The 22,790-nt window shown below is 33.6% G+C and overlaps 4 protein-coding genes across 5 annotated transcripts in view; 2 read left to right on the top strand and 2 right to left on the bottom strand.

The window, feature by feature from the left end:
• Positions 1-12,053, top strand: part of LOC149476594 (uncharacterized) — a 32,895-nt gene extending 20,842 nt beyond the window's left edge. The window contains exons 20-28 of one of the 2 annotated variants that reach the window (XM_089711744.1): positions 502-670; positions 1,103-1,348; positions 1,947-2,097; positions 2,597-2,799; positions 3,386-3,477; positions 3,797-3,929; positions 4,375-4,574; positions 10,807-10,884; positions 11,232-12,053. In XM_089711744.1, the coding sequence (XP_089567870.1) occupies positions 502-670; positions 1,103-1,348; positions 1,947-2,097; positions 2,597-2,799; positions 3,386-3,477; positions 3,797-3,929; positions 4,375-4,574; positions 10,807-10,884; positions 11,232-11,291 (1,332 nt within the window). In that variant the 3' untranslated portion in view covers positions 11,292-12,053. The remainder of the gene's footprint in view (positions 1-501; positions 671-1,102; positions 1,349-1,946; positions 2,098-2,596; positions 2,800-3,385; positions 3,478-3,796; positions 3,930-4,374; positions 4,575-10,806; positions 10,885-11,231) is intronic. The other variant, XM_089711745.1, reaches the window with a different exon arrangement.
• Positions 8,133-10,080, bottom strand: LOC149476595 (uncharacterized). Its single transcript, XM_089711646.1, has 2 exons — positions 9,046-10,080; positions 8,133-8,884 (listed from the first exon to the last, which is right to left on the bottom strand). Exons 1-2 carry the CDS (start codon positions 9,850-9,852, stop codon positions 8,645-8,647), a joined length of 1,047 nt encoding a protein of 348 aa, XP_089567772.1. The 5' UTR covers positions 9,853-10,080; the 3' UTR covers positions 8,133-8,644.
• Positions 12,054-12,955: 902 nt separating the features above from the next.
• On the top strand, positions 12,956-22,404 carry LOC149476596 (dynein regulatory complex protein 8). The gene is made up of 5 exons (XM_089711661.1): positions 12,956-13,163; positions 13,249-13,372; positions 13,702-13,828; positions 14,117-14,200; positions 22,285-22,404. The coding sequence occupies exons 1-5, from the start codon at positions 12,956-12,958 to the stop codon at positions 22,402-22,404; spliced, it is 663 nt and encodes a 220-aa protein (XP_089567787.1).
• Positions 14,377-21,929, bottom strand: LOC149476597 (uncharacterized). Its single transcript, XM_089711973.1, has 8 exons — positions 21,675-21,929; positions 21,160-21,255; positions 19,009-19,783; positions 18,429-18,502; positions 18,095-18,337; positions 16,208-16,579; positions 15,748-15,916; positions 14,377-15,326 (listed from the first exon to the last, which is right to left on the bottom strand). Exons 1-8 carry the CDS (start codon positions 21,768-21,770, stop codon positions 14,605-14,607), a joined length of 2,547 nt encoding a protein of 848 aa, XP_089568099.1. The 5' UTR covers positions 21,771-21,929; the 3' UTR covers positions 14,377-14,604.
• Positions 22,405-22,790: the final 386 nt, after the last annotated feature.

Here is a 22,790-nt window from a genome sequence, read left to right on the forward strand (position 1 = left end):
TGTTAACAATAACAAAAAATTAAAATGTTTTTGTCGTCTAAGCTAGAGTTGAGTATATGCATTTCAAAGTGAGAGACTTTAAGGCACCTTTTAATAACAACTTTTGTGAAAAATTCCTTAAGTATATAAAACTAGGTTTCCGCCCGCGGCTTCGTCCGCGCAGTCAAAGAAAAACCCGCATAGTTCCCGTTTCCGTGGGATTTCCGGGATTGCGTCATTTTCCCGGAATAAAAAGTAGCCTATGTCCTTTCTCGGGTATCAAAATACATATCTCCTTACAAAATTTAATGAAAATTGGTTCAGTAGTTGAGGCGTGATTGAGTAACAGACAGACAGACAGAGTTACTTTCGCATTTATAATATAAGTATGGATTTCATAAACATTATCTGTTATGAAATAAATTTCGTGAAAATTCTGATTCAGTACTATATTTTCAATTTCAATTATAATTTGCCCTTTTTTCATCCAATATTCAATAATAATGCAACAATTTTCCACAGACGAATGTCTACCCGTCAGCACAACGCCGCAAGTTACGCGAATTCGAAGGCTTCAAGCGAATCGCCGTAGTGATAGTGCCTTCAGTTGAAGAGTTAGCCAAACGACAAGCGTCCCGGGAAACTGCTGATGGCAAGGAGGTGCCCGATCCTGCTGTCGTTGATATGAAAGGTGATTTTATATAATATACTAGCTGTGCTCTGCGGTTTCACCCGCATTGATACGCTCCTGTTGGTCTTAGCGTGATGATATAATTATAGCCTATAGATCGAGCCTCAAAAATGGGCTATCAACAACAACAACAATAAGATATAGTAAAAAAAACTACTTGTCAGTTATTCCGTGGCTTGTAATACCGCACGCAGACCTTTTTATAATGTATTCTTATTTCTTGTATACTAACTATAAAACTGGTTATATTTTAGGTTTTTTAAACAGCTCTTCTTTATACAATTGAGTTAAATACTTTAATTAACAATATTAAGTTGATTGTAGCTATTTCCATGTTCAACTAATTAATTTTCAATACCATTACTTTGTCACTTTGATTTGTAATATTATTGTATTGTGAAAATAATTGATATATTTATTTATTTATTACAGCAAACTTCAGCCTACCGGAAAAGGGCAATTGGGTCGACGAAGTGATATACCCTGAACTCGGCGAAGAAGAAGCGAAAGCGATCATAGAAGAGTACCACAAGGAAGCACGTGCCGCGGGAGTTGTGAGGGAGAAGGAGAAGAGAGAGAGATCGGCAGCAAGAGATGCGCCTCCCGTGAAGAGACAGAGATCAGCGGAGAGACGGAGGCCGAGGGATGATAGGAGGAGGGAGCATGGGAGGGAGAGAGGTGAGTTTATAAGTGCCGTTTAGTTAAGTGCCTGGATGATGTCCAGCCGTTTTGTTGAATATATTGTTTTAGCAACGGATAATAAGATTATTAACCAGTGCGGTTTCTTAAAGTATTTTTTGTTTGAATTAAAATCAATAAATATTATCAATTAATTATTGATTTTAATTCAATTATATAGAAATGGTTAATAAAATGAGGTACAAATAGAAACTATCTATCTGTTACCAATTATTATTTAACATGATAAAGTGATTACAACACTTATGTTAACAATACAACCCATTCTGAATAACATTTACGATGTTTTGTCATCTTTCACTTATCACTATAGTCTACAGTCTACACTATTCCCCAAGACAAATTATCTATCATAATATGAACACAAACATACATATAATTGTTAAATAATTAATTCAAACACCATGTTTTAGCTTCACTTAGCTTTATTAGAGAAAAGAACAGTTTACACTTTTACATAATTAACATTGCTAACCGGCATCCGGCATCTGCCATCTTGCCTACTCGAATACAATACAGTGTTGCCAATATAAATGTACACATATTCCAACAATAATATAACATTTGTTCACCACAGACCGTTGGAGCAGCGGGGGCAGTCGCTGGGGCCCCGGGGGCATGTCGGCCGGGGGCGGGGCCCCGCGCGGGGGCCGCTGGGGCCCCGCGCCCCCGCGGGACCGGCCTGCGCCCCAGCCCGGCCGGTTCGATCGGTGGCCGCAGGGGAACAGGTACGGTGCACTATAGATAATAATACAGTTATTGGAAAATATTGCGTATTCAAATTTATAATAAAAGAAAGCACTGTAGCGATAGCGAGGTCGACCGCGTTCGTGCTTTTTAATTACTTGTTTGTTTTTAAAGTCATACCCAATAAAACATCAAGATAGAATTAAAAAACGGCAAAATGCAATTGTTAATGTTAAGATATCATATTTTGATCGGAAAGACATTTCGGTGTTGAAAATCTCCGAAATTGTTAAGATATACTTTCTGATGTTTATTTATTTTTATTATTGATATTGAAATTTTAAAAACTCCAGTAAGTATAGGTAATTACATTTTTTAACATGTAATTGCTTCTATTTATTTTCCACTTAAATAAATAAATCTACCACAAACTGACAAACTATTTAACCGCAAGGAACTGCTAGATAACATACACAACTACAGACTTTTAACAATAATAAATAGTATATTCTTGCATCTTACATCATATTTTACCCACAGGAACGACTTCGGCCGCGACCGTGACTTCCGCGGTCGCGGGCCCGGAGGCCCCGGAGGCCCCGGCCCTATGGGACCAGGCATGGGGCCCATGGGCCCTGGACCGAGGCAGGATAGGGGCCCGCGGGGGCCCATGGACAATAGATTCGGACCCAACCGAGACAGGCCGCAGAACAGGCCCAACCAGCCGGATAAACGGCCGCCGGGTAAGTGTGATTATCCATGTAATAAAGTAGTATTATAAAGAGGAAACATACAAAAGTATTAATTATGCGTTTTTTTTATAAATACACGTGTATTTAAAAAAAATAATTTTGATGATCTATCATTTATAATGACATCGAAGGAAATCAACAAACACGTCATAATAAGCGGACGTCATACAAAGCATTTTGTAGAAAATAAACAATATCCTTTTTTTATGTATTAATTTCAATACAGAGAAAAAATAGAGATAACTACACATTAAGACAAATAACGAAAAAAGGCGTGAGCGTCGTACATCGTCGGATATCACATAATTCTCCCAACACTGTCGACAGTGTTAGAAATCATTTCGGTCACTATAACCGGAAAATTTATTAAAAAATGATCACTAAAAACGAAGTCAGTTTATCCGACTTTTTATATACAATTTTATATGAAAACCAAACTCCGCTGTTTAATATGTCATAATAAGCGGTTGGTCAATATAACCGGAGTCATTATAAAAGAATTCTACTACATATAATTATTTGATTAATTAGCGCTAGCCAAGCTTTTCGGCATTGTTCATATAAGTTTATGTGGCAGGTGCGGTGGGAGCGATGGGTGCAGTGGGAGCTGGTGCTGGTGCTGCCGGCTCGTGGCAACGGGGATCTGCAGCCACCAGACCCAACGCCAAGGTGAGCGTTATTGTAATATTGTTGGAAGACTGAATAATAAATATCTAAAATCAATATTTGGAATCGACGTATTTATTTTATTAATTTATGACACTTTAATGTACAATACCAGTAATAAAAAGTAAAAACATATTATATAATGGAGAACATGAATATGGTAAGTGCACAATAGGCGACCTTATTGCTTAAAGCAATCTCTTCCAAAAAATAACCAACCATAAAAATAAAGGACATGCGCGAAGGCGCAATCATAAAGTTGACAAAGACATAGTTGTTTTTGAAAAAAATGTTCTCACAAACATATTTCGTACTACAACAGGACGGTAATAACCAAGTGGCGAATCCGAGCCAGAACCAGGGAGCGAATCAGAACCAGAACCAGAACCAACAGGGCTGGAACCAGTGGGCCGGCGGCTGGGGGGGGTGGGGCAATTGGGGCAACCAGAACCAAGGTAATTTTATATTAATGTAATATTTTTATTTATTTTATTTGTCGGCGCAACGACGTTATACGACTACCCTCAAAAGTCAAACTACTAAATAATTATAACTAGCTAAAATTTACTTTGATCTTTTTAAATAAGTGGTTGATTAATGTAATGAAATAGTTAAATTAACGCTCACGTTACTATGTATCTGTAAGCAATATGCCGATAACGAATTTTGTGTGTGTTATTCCTAAAATATATATATAAAAATGAAACCCGTTTTCCTTGGTCACGGCATCACGCGTGAAGTGTGAACGGTTGGACCGATTTCGATAATTCTTATTTTTATTATATTCCTTGAAGTACGAGGATGGTTCTTATGTAGAGAAAACGTAAAGCGAAGCAGGGGCGGACCGCTAGTCAAATATAAAATTTAAACACGAACGTTATTTTTAAAATAATTTTTCAGGCTGGGGCAACTGGAACAATTGGAACAACTGGAACAACCAAGGACAGGGGGGGAACAGCGGCGGGCAGCAGGGGCAGGGGGGCAAGGGGCAGGCGGGGCAACCGGGGCAAAGTGGGGGGCAACAGTGGCCCAACAACTACACGGCGCAACAGTGGTACCAGTGGCAACAGTGGCAACAACAGCAACAAGGGTGGCAGGGGGTGAGATACCATAGATAATAAAAATAGTTTCGTTTTTCTAAATTAATAATCTGTAAAACAATTTTATGACATTGAAGAATTTATGACTTTGAAGTAGTGTAAACTGAATTGCGTGTGATGTAATCGTGTAAATCGTAGTGCGTTCGCGTAATTGTGAAAACTGAATTTATTTATTTATTTATTTATTTATTTATTTATGTAAAGGTACCTTACAGCTAAACTTACACTAGGTATTACATTAACAATTCAATACGCCAATTAAAAGGTACACCAATAACAATACATAATACTGTGAGTGAGCAAAGTATAAAGATAAAGAACGATATTAACAATTACAAACCCTATATTATATATTATATATAATTATAGTTAAATAAAAAGGTAACAATAAGCATGAGTGAGTACAAGTGTGATTGTAAGTGTGTGTGAGTGTGTGTGTGTGTGTGTGTGTGTGTGTGTGTGTGTTGTTTGAGAATTTCTTTACAAATTTTGGTCAATAAGCTGTAGTATTAATTTTTTAAACTTAGAGCGAGATAATTGAAAGGGATCTGCCAAGGAGAATTTATTATTATAATTATTCGGAATTCTCAGAAAGGGTGAATGTTTGAGGTAATTAGTAGAGGTTGCTGGGACATTAAAGAGAGGCGTATGACGAGTACGTTGTGATGGCGCACGATATTGTAAGTATTCTAAAGCAACAGGAAAATCAAAGTTATTATTGACAATATCATACAATAACATAAGGTCGATTACATCTCTACGATCCTCCAAGGTATTGATTTTATAGTGAGAGCAAGCTTGTGAATAGGTTAAATCATGTTGTTTATTTTTATATTTCATTCTATTTACAAATACCTTTTGAAGCTTTTCCAATTTAGTTATATGACATTTATAACTTGGACGCCAAATAACGCTGGCAAACTCAAGAATACTACGTACATACGCGTAGTACAAAACTTTCAAACATGCCGAATCATCAAAGGGTTCCGCTTGCCTCAAAACAAATCCTAAATTTTTGTAGGCTTTTTGAGATATTAATTCAATGTGCATGCGGTAACTAAGTTTGTCGTCGAGGATCACACCTAGGTCCCTTACTGACGTAACGGATGGAATAATTTCGTTGCTAATTTTATAGTCAAAACATATAATTTTAGTAGCCTTATTTCGAGAAAAAGTTATTTTTTGGCATTTATTTGTGTTTACTGATATTTTGTTTAATTTATAATAATTGGTAAGCCTATTAAGATCGTCCTGAAGCAAGAGGCAGTCCTGAGGAGTTGAAATTTTTCTAAAAATTTTCTTGTCATCTGCATAAAGCAGAAATTTTGAATTTTTGAAACAAGTATCAATATCAAATAAATAAATGTTGTACAATAAGGGACCGAGGTGCGAGCCTTGGGGGACTCCGGAAGTGACATCAACAAAGTCAGATCTATAGCCTCCCAAGATAACAGACTGACTACGATTTCGAATGTACGATTCCAACCACCTAAGGAGATTCCCTCTGATGCCAACCGCGTATAGCTTGCGAATTAATATATTATAACTGACTCTATCGAATGCTTTCTCAAAATCCGTATAAAGCACGTCCACCTGCACTCCTTCATTCATGCTACTATTCACAAATTGTGTTAATTCTAATAAATTCGTTGTGACATTACGCGACTTAACAAAGCCATGTTGGTTGGAAGGGATGCAATTAATTGTTGAGCTATATAAGTGTTTATGTACAATTTTTTCTAACATTTTCGCAAATATGTTAAGTAAAGATATACCTCTATAATTCGTTATTTCATTTTTAGATTCTTTTTTGTGTATGGGTATGATTAAAGCTTCCTTCCAGCATTTAGGAAAGACTCCTTCGTTTAAAGAACGCTGGAAGAGTAAACGTAAGGGTATAACTAAACTAGACTGACATTTTTTGACAAAAATTGCAGGTATTCCATCAGACCCAGCACCCTTCCGACCATCAAGCTCTCTGAATAATGCTTTTATTTCCTTGTCAGTAATCAATATAGAACAAATACAGTCGGCAAGATTTGACTCAACAATAGGATTCACAAGATCAGAAGAAACATCTGGTCGAAAAACAGATTGAAAGAAATCGCTAAATGCCGAACACATATCTTTTCCCGAAGTTAACATATGTCCACGATAAGACATACAACATGGATAGCTAGAATTCATACGTTTGTTCTTGATATAAGTCCAAAATTCCTTAGGAGAAGATTTAATAGAATTTTGACATCGTAAGAGATAATTTGAGTGTGCTTCTACTTTTAATTCTTTTACTCTAGCTCTGAGTAGTGAAAAGGTTGAATAATCGATAGGATTCTTGTATTTTTTCCATTTAGAGTGAAATTTAAATTTTTCTTTTATGATATTTATTAAAGCCGGAGTGTACCATTTAGGATAACGCCGACGCGAAGAAATACGAACTGAAGGCACGTATCTGTCTATTAATGAGCTTAAAATAGTATAAAAATTACTGGTAGCATCATCAACTGAACCAGAATTTAAAATTTCATCCCAGTTAAATTTCCATAATTCTAAGTTGATAGCATCGTAATCCGCTTTAAAAAACTTTTTTATTCTACCAAACTGCGGTCGTAACGGCTTATTATTAATGTCGTAAATTGTAATGAATAGTGGACTATGATATCTATCCATGTTGATTAAGAAATTAGAAGTAATGCCCTGACAGATAATACTTAAATTAGAAAAAAACTAGATCCAAAATATTTCCACAACAGTTAGGTGTATTGTTAAACTGACCCATACCCATTAAATTAGTTAGATTTAAAAAACCCAAAGTGGCTTCTAAAAGATCTGAATTGCAATAATTGTTAATGTTGTAGTTAAATCTATCCACCCAAGAAATAAATGGTAAATTAAAATCACCAATAACTAAATAATTATCATTGGGGTAATTGTCATAAATTGAAAGCAACGTAGAACTGAGAGATCTTAAGAGATTAGGCAGATCTGACGAAGGAGGCAGGTAAGCGGCAACAATGTGAAGATCCACCTTACCCTCAAACGTCTCACACGACATTGAGAGCCATACACTTTCTACATTACCACACTGAACATTTTGAGTGATGAGAGCATTGTAATTTCTTTTAATGCAGATTAATACGCCACCGCCTTTCCTATTGTGTTCTCTATCGCATCTAAAAACCTCGTAGCGAGAATCGCAAATTTCCGAGTCTAAGATTCCGTCGCATAACCAACTTTCTGTGATTATAATTAGATCATAATTGTTCAACAAAATGTTTCTGTGCAACTCCGGTAATTTAGTACGTAAACCACGAGCGTTTTGATAATAAATAATTATATCCTTATTTCTGGAAGCCATTGAAATAGAATGAAATAAACAAAATAACAAACGATCTTAATAAATGCAACTATATGATCAATTAAAACTTTAATTACAATAGAAACAAATAACTCGGTAATGTAAAACATATTGATTACTAACACGGATTTTATTATAATATACGAATAATAACTAATTAAAAATTCGCGACAAAGAAATGCAAGATCGTTACAAAAAATATTAAAAGTCTCGCGGGCAGTTCTAAAAAATGTCGTCAAGGTCAATGTCCATTGCGCACGAACAGAGTAAATCAGCGGAGAGAAACCTTTTAAAGATCGGAAGTAAACATGGTTATGCAAAATTATGGAGTTATGAATAATTGATAATTGATCGAACAACACTTTAATATTAAAAACTGGAGTCAAATTAGGTCGATAAGTTAAATATGTATGAGATTTATGATTAGTTTTTAAGTGTAAATATAAGTTTGGATTTGTATAAAACTGTGAATATGTGTAATAAGGGGTAAGTTTTAACTTGTAAATTGTAAACAAAAACAAATAGAAAATTTCTACAAATTGGTATGTAAAAGTATGTTTAAATCTATTAGATAAATAAATAAAATTATTATAATATGTATGATTAATTTTTATGTGTAAATATGAGAGTGGATTTGTGTTAAGTTGTGAATATGTGTTATATAGGGTAAGTTCTAAAATTAAAATTTTAAACATAAACAAACAGAAATTTTCTACAATTTGGAATCTAAAAAATTTTTTAAATCATCTTCGGAAGATATAACTTTGGCTGGAGTCTTCTCGTTTGCGCGTATGTATATGGTACAGTTTTTAATCCATACGAACTTAATATTCCTCTCTTTGGCACGTTTTTTACATGTATTTAATAAAATTTTATTTGCCACGGTGAGGTGTTCGTTTATGAAGATCTTCAATGCGTTACCGGTAAAGCCGAGGTCATGCGACATAATACTCTTAGGGCCGATTTTTCAATGCTTGAATAAAAGTTATTTGTCGAATAATGTATAAAACTACCATTTTAAAAACGTATTCTAATTGCCCGTATTTGACAGTTTACGTGACATTTTAATATTATCGTGTAATACTTTATTGGACGGATAAGTTTTATCTAAGCATTGAAAAATTGGCCCTTAGTTTTATTACACTTCTTGAAATTGCTTATTAATGTATCTTTAGTAAGTTTATCTCTTAATTTAGCGACAATTTTACGTGGGGAGTCCCTCTTCTCTCTGAATGACTGAACGCGAGTAATAAATTCAATGTCCTCCTTATTAAGATCACAATTAATAGCTGATGCCAAACGCAAAAAAACTTGAAGAAGATTTTCGTTTGATTCTTCAGGTATTCCAACTATTTCCACGTTCAAAAATCTACTTTTTTGTTCATTACGCTTGGATTCCCGTTCGAGAGATGTAACAGTCGTTTGAAGGTTGTTTATAATATCACGACTCTTTACTGAATCCACTTCATACTTTTGCAACCGTCCCTCGAAACCCTTAACTTGCGATTTCAACCTCTGGATATCTTCATTCAATCTGTCTACTAAGGATAACTTAATGTCAATATCTTCGATTCTTTTATACATATCTTCAATAACATTGGGATTAATTTTGCTAGTTAAGTCATTAAGATCGTTTCTTAATTTTTCGACCTTATCAGGCAACGAAGAGAGAGTCGAGAGCATTTCCTCAATTCGGTTTAAAGAAAGTTGATATGAAGAAGGTTCTTCGCTGGGTTTAGCGACTTCACCAGATGCAGCTAAATTTCTACACTCCGAACAACACCACGCACTCTGTCTTTCGCACCCGAGCCTACGCCAGCCGATTTCCGTTAAAGAAGCACAATGAAAATGATATGAGGAACGGCAGCTCGAACAAAATGCTCCATCAGACACTAATTCGCTACAACGTTTGCAATTCATGCCGAAGGTTGTAAGCACAGGCGACAATAGAACGTCGTACAAAGCTAAATACGTTCACTTATTTCGCGTAAAGTCTCTTAGCATGAATAGCTCGAAGTCGCAACCGTCGGGCACTACGATCCGCGAAACCAGAGTTCAAATCCAAAGCGGGCAAAAAATATTTTTAATTTTAAGCACAATCTTAGAAACACGGACGGAATGTCTTGCCACACACAGAACTAAATTCAAACTGAATTGTGTGTACATTTAAATAATTAGACTAATCAACTTTCTTTTTTAATATTTGCACACCCAATCAATGGGTAGAAACTATTAGCCACATAATATTGTAATTAAAACATCTATAATTTGTAACTACATTCTTGCAAATAAATATAATTTGAATTTGAATATAGGGGGGATTATATCCTATATTTTATTAATTACTTGCTGTCCCGGCAAACGTTGTTCTGCCTTACACTTATCACTTAGGGATATGAAAAATAGATTTTGGCCGATTCTCAGACCCAAATGAGTTGAAACTTAGAAAATTGGTAAATCAATGAAGCTGGGGAGCGGGTGAGATTTACTTATAAATTTATGTATGTAATATTACAAACGAAAAAATTGTATTCTCATCGTTCACACAGAGTGTAACAAACTTTAAGTGGATAGAAGATTATTCAATCGTCAGTCCTAAATAATAATTATTATATTACTAGATTTCCGCCCGCGGCTTCGCCCGCGTTTTCAAAGGAAAACCCGCATAGTTCCCGTTCCCGTGGGATTTCCGGGATAAAACCTATCCTATGGGTTAATCCAAGTTACCCTCTATATGTGTGCTAAATTTCATTGTAATCGGTTCAGTAGTTTTTACGTGAAAGAGTAACAAACATCCATACATCCATACTTACAAACTTTCGCCTTATAGTATTAAGATGTAATTGATTATATTATGAATAATATAATATTTAGCAGTACGGTTCTGGTGCGGCCGGTCAGCAAGGCACGACGCCCGCGGATCAGGCGCAAGCGTGGGCGCAATATTATCAGGTATATTGGCTTTTTATATTTAAAATAATATGAGAAAATAGAACAATAAAAAAATATTCTAATAAGTAATAGTGAATATGCGTGTAAATTCAAAATATCTGTCTTGAACTGATAGCTATTTAAACGGTTAATTTTTTTTTTTTTTAATGATTTCTTTCGTTTTGAAACATGAACAGCTGAGCAGATTTTCGATGTACTTTCAGTAAATTTTCCAATATAGTTCACAAATAAAGTAAAAATAAAACAAATTTTCGATCGTAGAACACTTTATGAGTCGTGCAATATGTATGATTTTTTTTTTTCATGAAAAATTATCAGTATCATTAATTGGAAAATTAAATTTTCAGAACTACGGCGCGGGTAACGCGGCGGGAAATGCTGGTTCCGGATCCGTTGAAAAGAAGTAAACCCGTTCCCGAGATCTGCCCAAATATACCAAACGACAGACAGACATACATTGTATAATATCTAATATATTGTTATTACCAATTGCGGTATGAATTGTATGACATATTGTAAGATTCTGAATAAACAAATACGATGAGATTTTATATACTTATATAGTTACGTTCGTAGTTCATATTGTATTGTATTCAAAAATGTTTTCGCACCTATATATTCTAATATACACTGTTACAGCAATAATATCTATAAAATAATATATATCATCCTTTGTCTGTCTGTACTTAATAAATTTAGACGGTTTGAAAGCACCCGTGTTGCATTCACGAATAAAAAAATCACTTGTATTTTTGTATAAATTTCTTATACACGTACCTCGATGGAGGTAAATTCGCATGTTTTTAAACTTTGTAAATATATTTCGCTTGAAGTTGGCGGTTTATCTTCGCTCAGTAATAATTAGGATAATAATTATTTGGATTTGATTTACGACGCATAAGTATTCGACTTATCATTAAATATATGCAAAATATACCTTTTTTTCATAAACATGTGTTATTTTAACAGAATTTAAGTAAGATGTGTTGAGCGAAGACGGTAGATAATCATTAATATAAGTTAGTTATTAAACGCATTATTACCGAAACTAAGGTTTTATTTTAATTTTTGTTTCAATCTGATTGAGGTATGCTTGAGATGTGTGTACAAAGGTAGCAATAAGCTCGACGTCATTACTGATGCAATTTTATTAAACTTATGAATAAGAAGTGGTTGTTTTATTTTTTATCCCTGACCTCTGTTTAGTTTGTAGTTTTGCTACAATAATAATATGAGATAAGATGAAAACAGGAATTTCATACCTACAACTAGTTGACATATAAAATAGGACCTATTCTAAACCAACCGAATACATGCCATAAAATCATAAAAGATGGTCAAGCAGTTAGTTTATCTTAAACCTTAAAACATAACAAAAGCACCCAGTTACAATATAATTTACTGGAAGTCGATCTAACTACAATAGCTATTAACATACTACATATTAAGAAACTTCGTATTTTTTAAATCAATCGAAAAAAGTGTTCTACGAATAAAAATCTATGTCTCGCTATCGTTATGTTCTTGCATAAAATTTCAATTTTTTGTCAGGTCATGCGAGTAGTAGTGAAAATACGTTTTTTACACTTATTTAAAACCTTTAAAATATGGACACATAATCTTGATCGAGTTCGAGTATTATGTAGCATAAAAGTATCTACGATATCGAACCTATCAAAAAAATAGATCACTAAATCGCTAGGTACGTACGTGATCCACGTACATAACCAACGATAAAATATTTTTCGAAATCGGTCCAGCAGTTCTTGAGATTAACGCGTTCAAACAAACAAACTCTTCAGCTTTTTATTATTAGTGCAAATATGAACGAACCCTATTTCAAATGATCGTGGCATAAATGGTTGCTATGGGAATGGTTATTTGTTTATTTACAACTTTACATCAATATATCAATATATTTAGATAGTATTTTATAACATATAATTAATTTACTAAATGATATTATTCTGAATCTCAATTATGGCACGGAAGGAGGAACCAAAAAGTAAGTAAAAGCATGAAAAGTTTCTGTATGCAAAAACCGAAACTACATGTTCGATTTGAAAAGTAGATGATTTTCAATGGAAATCTGAATCTTTTGCTCACTACAAAGTCAATTAACTATACTTACCCTATTCCATTTAAATATAAAATATTCTCTACAGTTCAGGCCAACAATGATCTAGAGAAAAAAATAATAGAGGCGTTCGAAGTGTTTGATCATTCTGGGAAGCAAGTAGTAGATGTTCGAGAAATAGGCACCATATTGCGTTCATTAGGTATGTTAATCTGTCTTTCAATAAAAAACTTTATAATATTAAGTATATGTATCCATTTTAAATAATATTACTTTAAATAACTCAGGATGTTGCCCAACTGAAGCAGAAATACAAGAAGTTATTTTAGCCACAGAAAACAAGGAGGCTACAGGAAATGTACCTCTGGCTAACTTTCTGCCTTATATGTGTAAGGTGATGATAGAACACAGGTAAATTATACGGATAAAAGTATGTAAATATGTACTTGGAAAGATACTGCAGTTCGTTTTTATGTATAAGCGAATAATATAAATGCGAAAGTTTGAGCGTCATTAAAGCTACTCAATCACGAACTGAATGGATTTTTATGAAAATTATCACGAAAATGTGTAACTTATAGTGTACCTACAGTCTAAAACACAGAGCTATAGAAAGACAAGTTACTTGTTGCACCTCAATCTACACTAATCTAGCTTTTTACTGTGTCTATTAACTAGTATTAACGTTAATATAATGTTCGTATTTCCTTTAACAATTTTATTTTGGCTATGTGACATAGGTTTTATCCGGCTAGTGCAGAAATGTTATTAGCTGCTTTCCGATACTTCGATAAAGAGGGTCGAGGCTATCTCACAAAGGAGAGATTTACACAACTCATGATGGAAGAAGGGGAGCCGTTTACACAGGTATTCAAATTGATGGTGTACCTTTTTTACCAATCCAATCCTAGAAAACTTTGTACCTTTGTACTTTTTAGATACACATTACCTACACCACTCCGAACGGCTCGACCAATGTCTCTTAAATTTTCTTGCTCTAAATAAATCTGATTTCATTAGAATCGCTAATATCGCTTTTTTTTGGCACATGCTTTTGCTCAACGAGTTTACTTTGCATTTTGGAAATGTGTACTTGTATACTTTTATGCAAACTAAAATTATTATATCTCGGGCTATCGAAAATGATAATTGCAGGAGGAATTTGAAGAAATGATGCAGACTGCGCTCGATCCTGTTTCTGATACGATCACATACGAATACTACATTAATCAACTCATGGTATGTATGCTTTGTATAAATGGAAACTTTTCCTTTAATATTTGTTTTCATGTAAATAAATCAGATTTTCCAATGAAAATTTAAAATGAAAATGCAATTTCTTTCGACATTTTTTTCATAATCTATCGTTATTTTATGTTAGATGATAGGTACTTGGATTAAAATAAAACAAAATATATTTTTCATTGTTTATTATATAATAAAAAAGATTGTATAATCAAAAAAGTCGCAATCAAATTGAATTAATGAATAATTTAAAATAAATGTGTGACGAAAATAATCTAATCCTACATACGATTATTTTTCATGGAGTCCTATATATTTTAATTAAACACAGGTTTAAAATCAGGTATATAATAAAACAAATTACATGCATAATATGTAATTACACATTTTTACGTATTCTACGGATTGTTGAGCGCTAATCGACTAGCTCGTCGAGTTTTAATAGAACTTGGTGTAACAGTGGCCAATCTTGCTGAAGCTCTAGTGGGAGTAGCTCTGCCAGAATCTTTCAAACTGTTTTTTGGATCTTTATCTTCACTTATTTCTTCTTTAATCGTATCACCATTTTTTTCGCCAGTATCAACTGAAGCATCGTCTTTGTTTGTGTCGTCAGTTTTATTTGCATCATTATTGTCGTTTGGCGCAACTTTTTTCTGCTCTTGTTCTTTACTTTCCTCTGGCGTTATTTTATCTTCAATTGTTTTATTTCCTTCTTTCTTGTCTTCAAGTTTTTCATCTTCTTCAGCAATGGGTTCCATAGCAACAACTTTATCATTACTTGTAGGTACATCAGGTGCATCTAACATTGCAGCATCACAACTATTATCTTTTTCTTTTTCCTCCGTATCTTTAGATTCTGTATCTTTCTTAGAATTATCAGATGTGTTGAGCTCATCTGTTTGTCGGATTGTTGTTAGTAAGTTGGTTATTTGCTCGTCCAAATCGGAAGAAAGTAAACTGGTACCACTTGTGTTAATTGATGTATCTTTGCTTTGATCTGGTTCAGTTTTATTAGTTTTATCTGTTTTTTCAACACTATTGTTGGTTTCGTTCCTCACTTGAGTGTTAAGTGGTGTTGTAGCGACTTTTTCACTCGCCTTGGCAATCAGTGTGTTGGTACCTGTATTTATAAAAATGTCGAACTTAGAAATTTTAAAAGTAAAAGTGAGTTATGAATGGATAATGTTGCTTGAAAATTATTTATAACAAATGAATTCTTTTTTGGATCACAACTTCGAATTGACGCAAATAGGCTTAAAACTATTTACTGTGCATTTCATGCATAAAAAATATTTAAATAAGGGCCGATTTTTCAATGCTTGGATAAAACTTATCCGTCCAATAAAGTATTACACGATAGTATTAAAATGTCACGTAAACTGTCAAATACGGGCAATTAGAATACGTTTTTAAAATCATAGCTTTATACATTATTCAACGAATAAGTTTTCCAAGCATTGAAAAATCGGCCCTTAATGAATTAAATATTCCAAAAATACATTTTTTGCATAAATAGTAGAAGACATGATATTATGACTTACCAATAGTTTTACCACTTGCTTCTAATATTTTATCAAAACCTTCTTTCTCGTTAAAGCCGAGCACCAACAAATTACTGACAGTCTTATGTTTCTTAATGCTCGCTGGCTTGAATTGTTCCAAGAAATCATATACGGCTTGGCGCGATGGTAGTTCGGGACGACCAATGAGCTAAAATATAAATTATAAGGATAAGTAAGGAATCCAACTGCTATTATATGAAAATATATGAATATGTTTAGCTCAAATATTTTAAAAAGGTTTATTAGTTAATTATTATATTCCAAAAAATAGTATGCGCAGAACTGAAAAATAAATTTGTTGAGATATCCACATGCTTAAACATGTACCATCCTGATTCATATAGGAAGAAAATTGCATCCACTAGATATTGAGAAGTTAGAAAAATCGTTAAATAAGATACTTTAAAATTTAAATAAACCAAACCGTGTTTATATTTACCTTCACAAAGTACGGATAATCGATAATTTTTGACGGCGTAGTGGGTAATGGCGAAGCGCTACTCTTAGTTATTTGTTGGGCAGATTTATCTGGAGTAGCGGCCACTGTTTCTGTATTTTGATCAACTGGTGTTGGTTTATCTTCCGATTTTTCTGTATTTTCAGCATCAATAATTTTGGTTTCCTCTTCTTGACATAAATCTATAACTTTAGGCGAATCACAGATAACCACTGTATCGATTTTTTTATTATCTGCCTTGGTAAGGTCAATTTTATTGGACATCAATTTCACCGCCAATTTAATAGTTTCTTCTTCGATTTTTGCTTTTGAATCGTAGTACTCCTTGTCCACGTCTAATACAGTTAACATGTTCTGAAAGAATTACAAGTAGAGAAATTAATAAAATATATTTTATACAATTTGATAGACAGAAAGTAAGAGATTTTATTTAAGTGAAACTTCTTTAGACGCGTTGAGAGTAAAATTTCAAGGTCGCGTCATGGCAATACCGTCACGTCATATAGTAAGGCGACAATTTTGGTATCTTCGTTACCCTTTTAACTTGTGAATCACAATAAATCATTGAATTTGAATCTTGCCAAAGAAGTTTCACTTCTGACACGGCGCACACGCTCTTTTTTGGCATATTAATTATTTTAAATAAAATACTGCTGCAATGATTGCAGAGTGCACTTGGCACAACTGACTGATTGATTTTTCTCTATCCTATTCTACCTGTTTTAGTTTTTTTTTTTACAAACACACATTATAATCAAACATAAAGTTCATAAAGCTCGCAGGTGTCATGGCGTAGGTGTGACGTCACTCTTTAGTAAATACGTAATTATCTGTACGCATAGCGAAGAAAATTAAACAATTTTTTAATTAATATGTGTTATAGAAACGAATTTCAAAGTTTATAAGTGGTGTGCAGTATTGCAGTGTGAATCCACATAAAAATAATGCCCAATAATTTGGAAAATCCAAAAGTGCACGCCTCATAATTTTTTTTTAATAATTATTTATTAATTATTATTTTTGTTTATTTAAAAACAATTAAACCACATCGAATCAGACCCTGAAAAATGAAAGGGTTCTATTCCTGAGCATACTCAAGCGTAAGAGAAAAAAAAAGACTCGATTAGTAAAGTATTTCGGTCGCTATCGTGTTAACAAGAAAATCCTCCGCACATACAGACACACGGACGTCCAAGACAGAACTTTTTTAAACTGTTTTTTAACTAGTTTAAATAACAAAAATGACATCAAAAATATCATGAATGTTAAAAATAGTGTTTTTTCTTAATATGTGTGTTAATGTATTATCTTACAAGTGCAATGTATGATACATAAAGACATTTTAAGTTTGAAAAATCAGATGTTTTGCGCGAAGTGACAGTAGTACCCACCTCAACGCTTCGCATATGAGGCGTGCAAAAAAGTGTTAGTAATTGTTTCAAGCGAAAAAATAATAAGAAATTATTGTATACAGTTGGCGCGGAGAAACCCGAACCACGTATTCGTGAATCCGCAATTATATTTCTGTTCTGAGTCGATAAATTATACGCGAAACTATAAAAAATAAATAAAAATGCGTATTCTCAAAATATTCATAACAACAAAACACACCTGACATGAAATTGTTTACTTAAGTGTGACGTCACGCGTGTTTTAGTCAAAATGGCCGACTGCAGAATTTCAATGTTCTCAATCTCAATAATCCTATTGTTTTTAATATTTCTAAGTCACTATTTTTAATTTATTTAGTATACATTTTCCCTTAAAAACACTAATTCGATCATTTATGGATACTGTCGTCATGCCTATTTATGAGGTTACAATCAAAGTGTTTTACATATGAATTTAGTTAAATTACAATTGACTTACTGATTTGAACCTAGGCAACAGTTTAGGCAACTTCTCTTCAATAAGAGCTTCCATTAGCTGTGCATACGACTCTGCTTTCGCTATATTTTTCTCAATTTCTTCCACCACAAGATTATCTTTCTCTGTTGCTGCTGGAGTAGTTGCATTGGGATTGTCTTCATTCTTCTCCGTTATATCAACAACATTATCCATTAGTTTCTTAATTACAGCCGGATTGTTTTTATTTGCGTACATATCTTTCGCCTAGAAACATGTAACTATTATAGTTATCATTTCCTAAATAGTATATATAAAAATATTCACCTATTTCATAGATATTTATTTTACGACTTACGTGATTGAATATTTCTTCCAACTTCTTGCTGAGCAATTTTGTGATATTCATCCTAAAATATTTCTTTGGTTCCTCTGAAAGTCGACTTATAAATTAGTATACTGTTTAATTACTTTAACTATACAGTCCATTTTATAATGTAAAGAACCTTTATCTTGCTTACATTCACAAGATTAAAAGTATGTTACAAATGTCAGAATTTTTCTTTATAAAGTTTTCTTTAAAAATTTTGATGTAATTTTTTCAATATCCAATTTTTATTAATAATAATAATAAATTGAATACTGCCAAAGACGTTTGTCTTTAGTAACAATGCAAATTGAAAGTTTTCATTATTCACTTTTAATTTAAATATCTGAAGATTATTCTTAAGCCATTATTGGCTTAAGATCTAGAAACACAAACTAAAGTAGGCAAATTATTTTTGTAATAAAACGATTATCATTGAATATTGAATACACAATGAACATTCTATTCATTGCTATATTCAATATTGTGTACTCAAGTTTATTCCATGATTGACTCCAGGTTGTCTCGAGCCATTCATTGGAAATAAATTATAAAATGAAGCGATAACTACCTGATTCGAAGTTGGACTTTTCGCCCAAGGAGGCAAGGTTGTAGTCGTGGGCTTGTTTGCCGAGTTCAAACAGTTCGGTGTCGGTGTCTTTGGGATATTTTTTGCGATATGTATCAACAATATCCTGCACGTTGCCGACCACCTTACCAATCATGACCCCACGGATCCGACCGCGGATTATCTTCTTGATCATTTTTAGGACAAAGAACGTCAGGGAGGGGTTCGTTCCGCTTGGCTCAAACTGTTTTATATCTTTCATGATCATACCCAGAGCCAATTCCAAGCGACCGTTCATTTGAGGGGACGCTTTCACATTGGGCTGCAATATGACATCGTCATCGACGAGCAACTTTTTAGCCGGTGCCACCGGTTGTGGTTTTTCTATGAAGGTAGTGCGCAGTTTTGGTTTGGTAACTTTGGTCGGATTGAAATCTTTCCGAGGCGGCAAAGATTTCGGAGGCGGCTTTGAGTTCTGCCGATTCGGGAAATTGGGCTTGGATTGTTTGAAGTTGAGTTTTTGCGGGTCCATGTAAAGACTGAGGAGCGGTTGCGGTTGTAGTGGCGGTTTAGGATTGTGGTAGTTTTTAGGTTTGGGTGGGGCACTACTTTGCGCCCATGGCTCGACTCTTTGCGGCGGCTCGTATCGCCGCAGGGGCTGAGGCTCTACGGCCTGGCGTTTAGTGCCCTGAGGTCTATAGTAGTTGGAACTATCGTCATAGTTCGCCCTGTAAGAGTTCTGGCTATAGGAGCTAGAAGGTTCTTGTTGGTACTGCCTCTGAAAATTAAGTGAAAATATGGATATTGTTAGTGCGATGCCTCCGGCTATCATATGATTCAAATTTTGCTCAGCAAAACATTGAATTTTATTACTTCAACTTGTTTTATCATAAGGCTGGGTATTCAACAAACATCTACATTACTGATGTATGACATCATTAATGTAGATTATCTTGCTATAGATAAAACACAAAAACAAGCAGTAAGTAACCAAATGTGGATTTATGTGAATTTTTTTTAAATTCACCAGAACATAGATGATGCATCTTAGATTAGAATGACATATAAGATGGATGACCAAAATTTGATCTTTTGGGAGATTTTTAAATAAAAAATACATATAAACAAACAAAGAACCTCCTCCTTTTTGGAACTCTTACATCATAATATGTATAAAGTATGTTAAATTAAATATATAATAACTCAGGCCCCGGAATCACAGACACAATAGAAAATCTATTGTGTCGTGGACCGATCGGGCCGTTTGGGGCTCAATGGGTTAACATGGAACATTCATTCAAATAATTCATGGGTATGGAATATTTACATCAGTAAATTTCAAGGAAAATTCAAAGTCAAAAGTTTCTTCATAACACAGAAAAACTAAGAAAATGCCATATTTGGCACAAAATTTTGGGATATGTTTGAAGTAAAACCTTTTTTTAAGATATCATTTATTTGAAGAGAAATGGTAATGGGCTAAAGAATATGGCAATAATGCTTTTCAAATCTATATATATAAAACTCAAAGGTGACTGATATAGTGATCTATCAACACATAGCCCAAACCACTGGACGTATCGGGCTGAAATTACGAAAGACGTAGGCATCCGCTAAGAAAGGATTTCCCGAAATTCTTGCGGGAACGGGGAAAAACGGGGATGCACGTACAAAGTCGTGGGCGGAAGCTAGTCCTATATGTAATTAATAAACATTAGAACCTACTTAGTAGAGTTTCACATTAATCCCTCAGTCCCGGAATCACAGACACAATAGAAAATCTATTGTGTCGCGGCCCGATCGGGCCGCTCGGTGGTCAATGGGTTAAGCATTTAGAGAAAAAATAAGCACAATATACTGAAAAAGAAGATCACATCTAATGCCAAATTAAAAATAATTGAAATAAATGTTCACCATAAGGATTCTTTTTAGAAACCTAAAAAACTGAGAATTAAATATTTATGTATAAAAAAATATTTTGGATTAGTCACACCACTTGTGACTCAAGAAGGCCGCAGTGGATTTTAATGAACTGTTTCATTGAATAATGAAATTATGTATTTCTACACTTGGATATGGGAAATAACTGTTTTAAATTTAAAAAAAATATTAAAAAACCCCAAGTCAGTTAATAGTTAACAAAATATAATTTACCTTTAAATTGAATTGGCGCTCCCGATTGAGCAGCTGATGCTCCTGTTGTATCATATCCCTCTTCCTTTTCAAAATCTCCAACTCAATATCTAATTCCTATTAAAAGATGATGTATCTAACTAATATGCAGTACTAGTTTACATACTTATATAAATAAGTACAAACACTTCTCACGAATTTCTACTGAATTTACCTGACTATACAGAAATTAAAAAAATAAAACAATTTAGAATTCTGGACATAATTTGCCACAATATTTTAATAAAAAAGCATACATAGTTGTATGAGGTGATAGGTAATTAAAAAGACTATATACATAATCCTGTTTCTTATTTGTTAAAGAAAAATTAGCCGGTTTTGGATTTAGTACACCTTTATGTTACATTGTTTCTTTGTAGTATAGACGAAAAAAATGACACAATTAAATTAACAAGTAAGAGCGTACTAATGGTAGGAATAGCGGTTTAGTCAGTTATTTTACTTCAAGGATAAATATCTGCTAATATCTTACTTACCCTTAGATGATTGGTCATTAAAGGACCGCCTTGTGGGTTATTTTCTCGGCCATGGCCTCTGTTTGATGATCCCCTGTATGAACCGCGACCCCTCATGTTTTTGCTTTACAAACTTGACGGATACTAAATATCAATAAAATTAAGTTGACGATGATTTATTAAGTTATGTGTTTCAAAGTACCCTTGGCAACAATTATTGGCAACAATAAAACCGCCGTTGATCGTAGGATCGACGAACGCCACATAAAAGTTAGAATTTGACATTGAAGTAAATTGCAATTTTCTGACATTTCAAGTATCAAGTATGCAATGGTTTTTTTAACTGGCAAGGACGGCAAAATTAAACGCTTTGCCAGCTCATAATTAATTAAACAATATTATTTTTAAGACATTTTCATATTTAATGAAGTGCACTATTAAATAACTCATAGGCATATTTTTTTAATAATTAGGCAATTTACCCCTAACAAATTTTTATCACATATGTGACCTCGCTACATATTATGACAATCTTAGTTCTTAGTCTTACCACAGACTAATAATAATATACTACGTATACAAGTTCTTACTATAATCAGGTACCTAATTAAATATTAAAGTATAATCCTAGGTTGCACCCAAAGATGTTTATGATATAGCTGATGCTCAAGAAGCAGAGAGAAAAAGACTAGAGGCCGCAGCACCGAAGAAGAGACGAGCGTCTTCGTTATTGCGCGCTGCTCAAAACTAACTTATCGTTGAGCATTTTATTTTTCCTACCTACAAGATAAAAGTAGCTTTACATTGATTTTAATATATTATAGCAGCTGTAATTACTACGGTAAAAAAGTAAAACATACTTTATGAAATTAAAAGTTTTATGATATTGAAAGAATTTTCAACATCGGTTTAGTAGTTTCAGAACTTAAGAAAAAGAAGTAGAAACAACGGTAGAAACAAACAATAAAATCTTTCCTCCTTAATAGTAGTAATTTATTATCATTTTGAATGTTTAAATCTTATAAATGGTGTTGCCAGATATAGTAGGTACTAGAAATTTTTATTTTCCTGAGTTTTATATTCCATAGATCCTAGACAAAAATACTTTGCAGTTTATTTGATTGAAAATGATCTTAT

The sequence above is a fragment of the Colias philodice genome, chromosome 27 (assembly GCF_061535455.1).
Source record: "Colias philodice isolate Cphi_HAF_F1 chromosome 27, ilColPhil1 Martin Lab GWU primary, whole genome shotgun sequence".
NCBI lineage: Eukaryota > Metazoa > Arthropoda > Insecta > Lepidoptera > Pieridae > Colias > Colias philodice.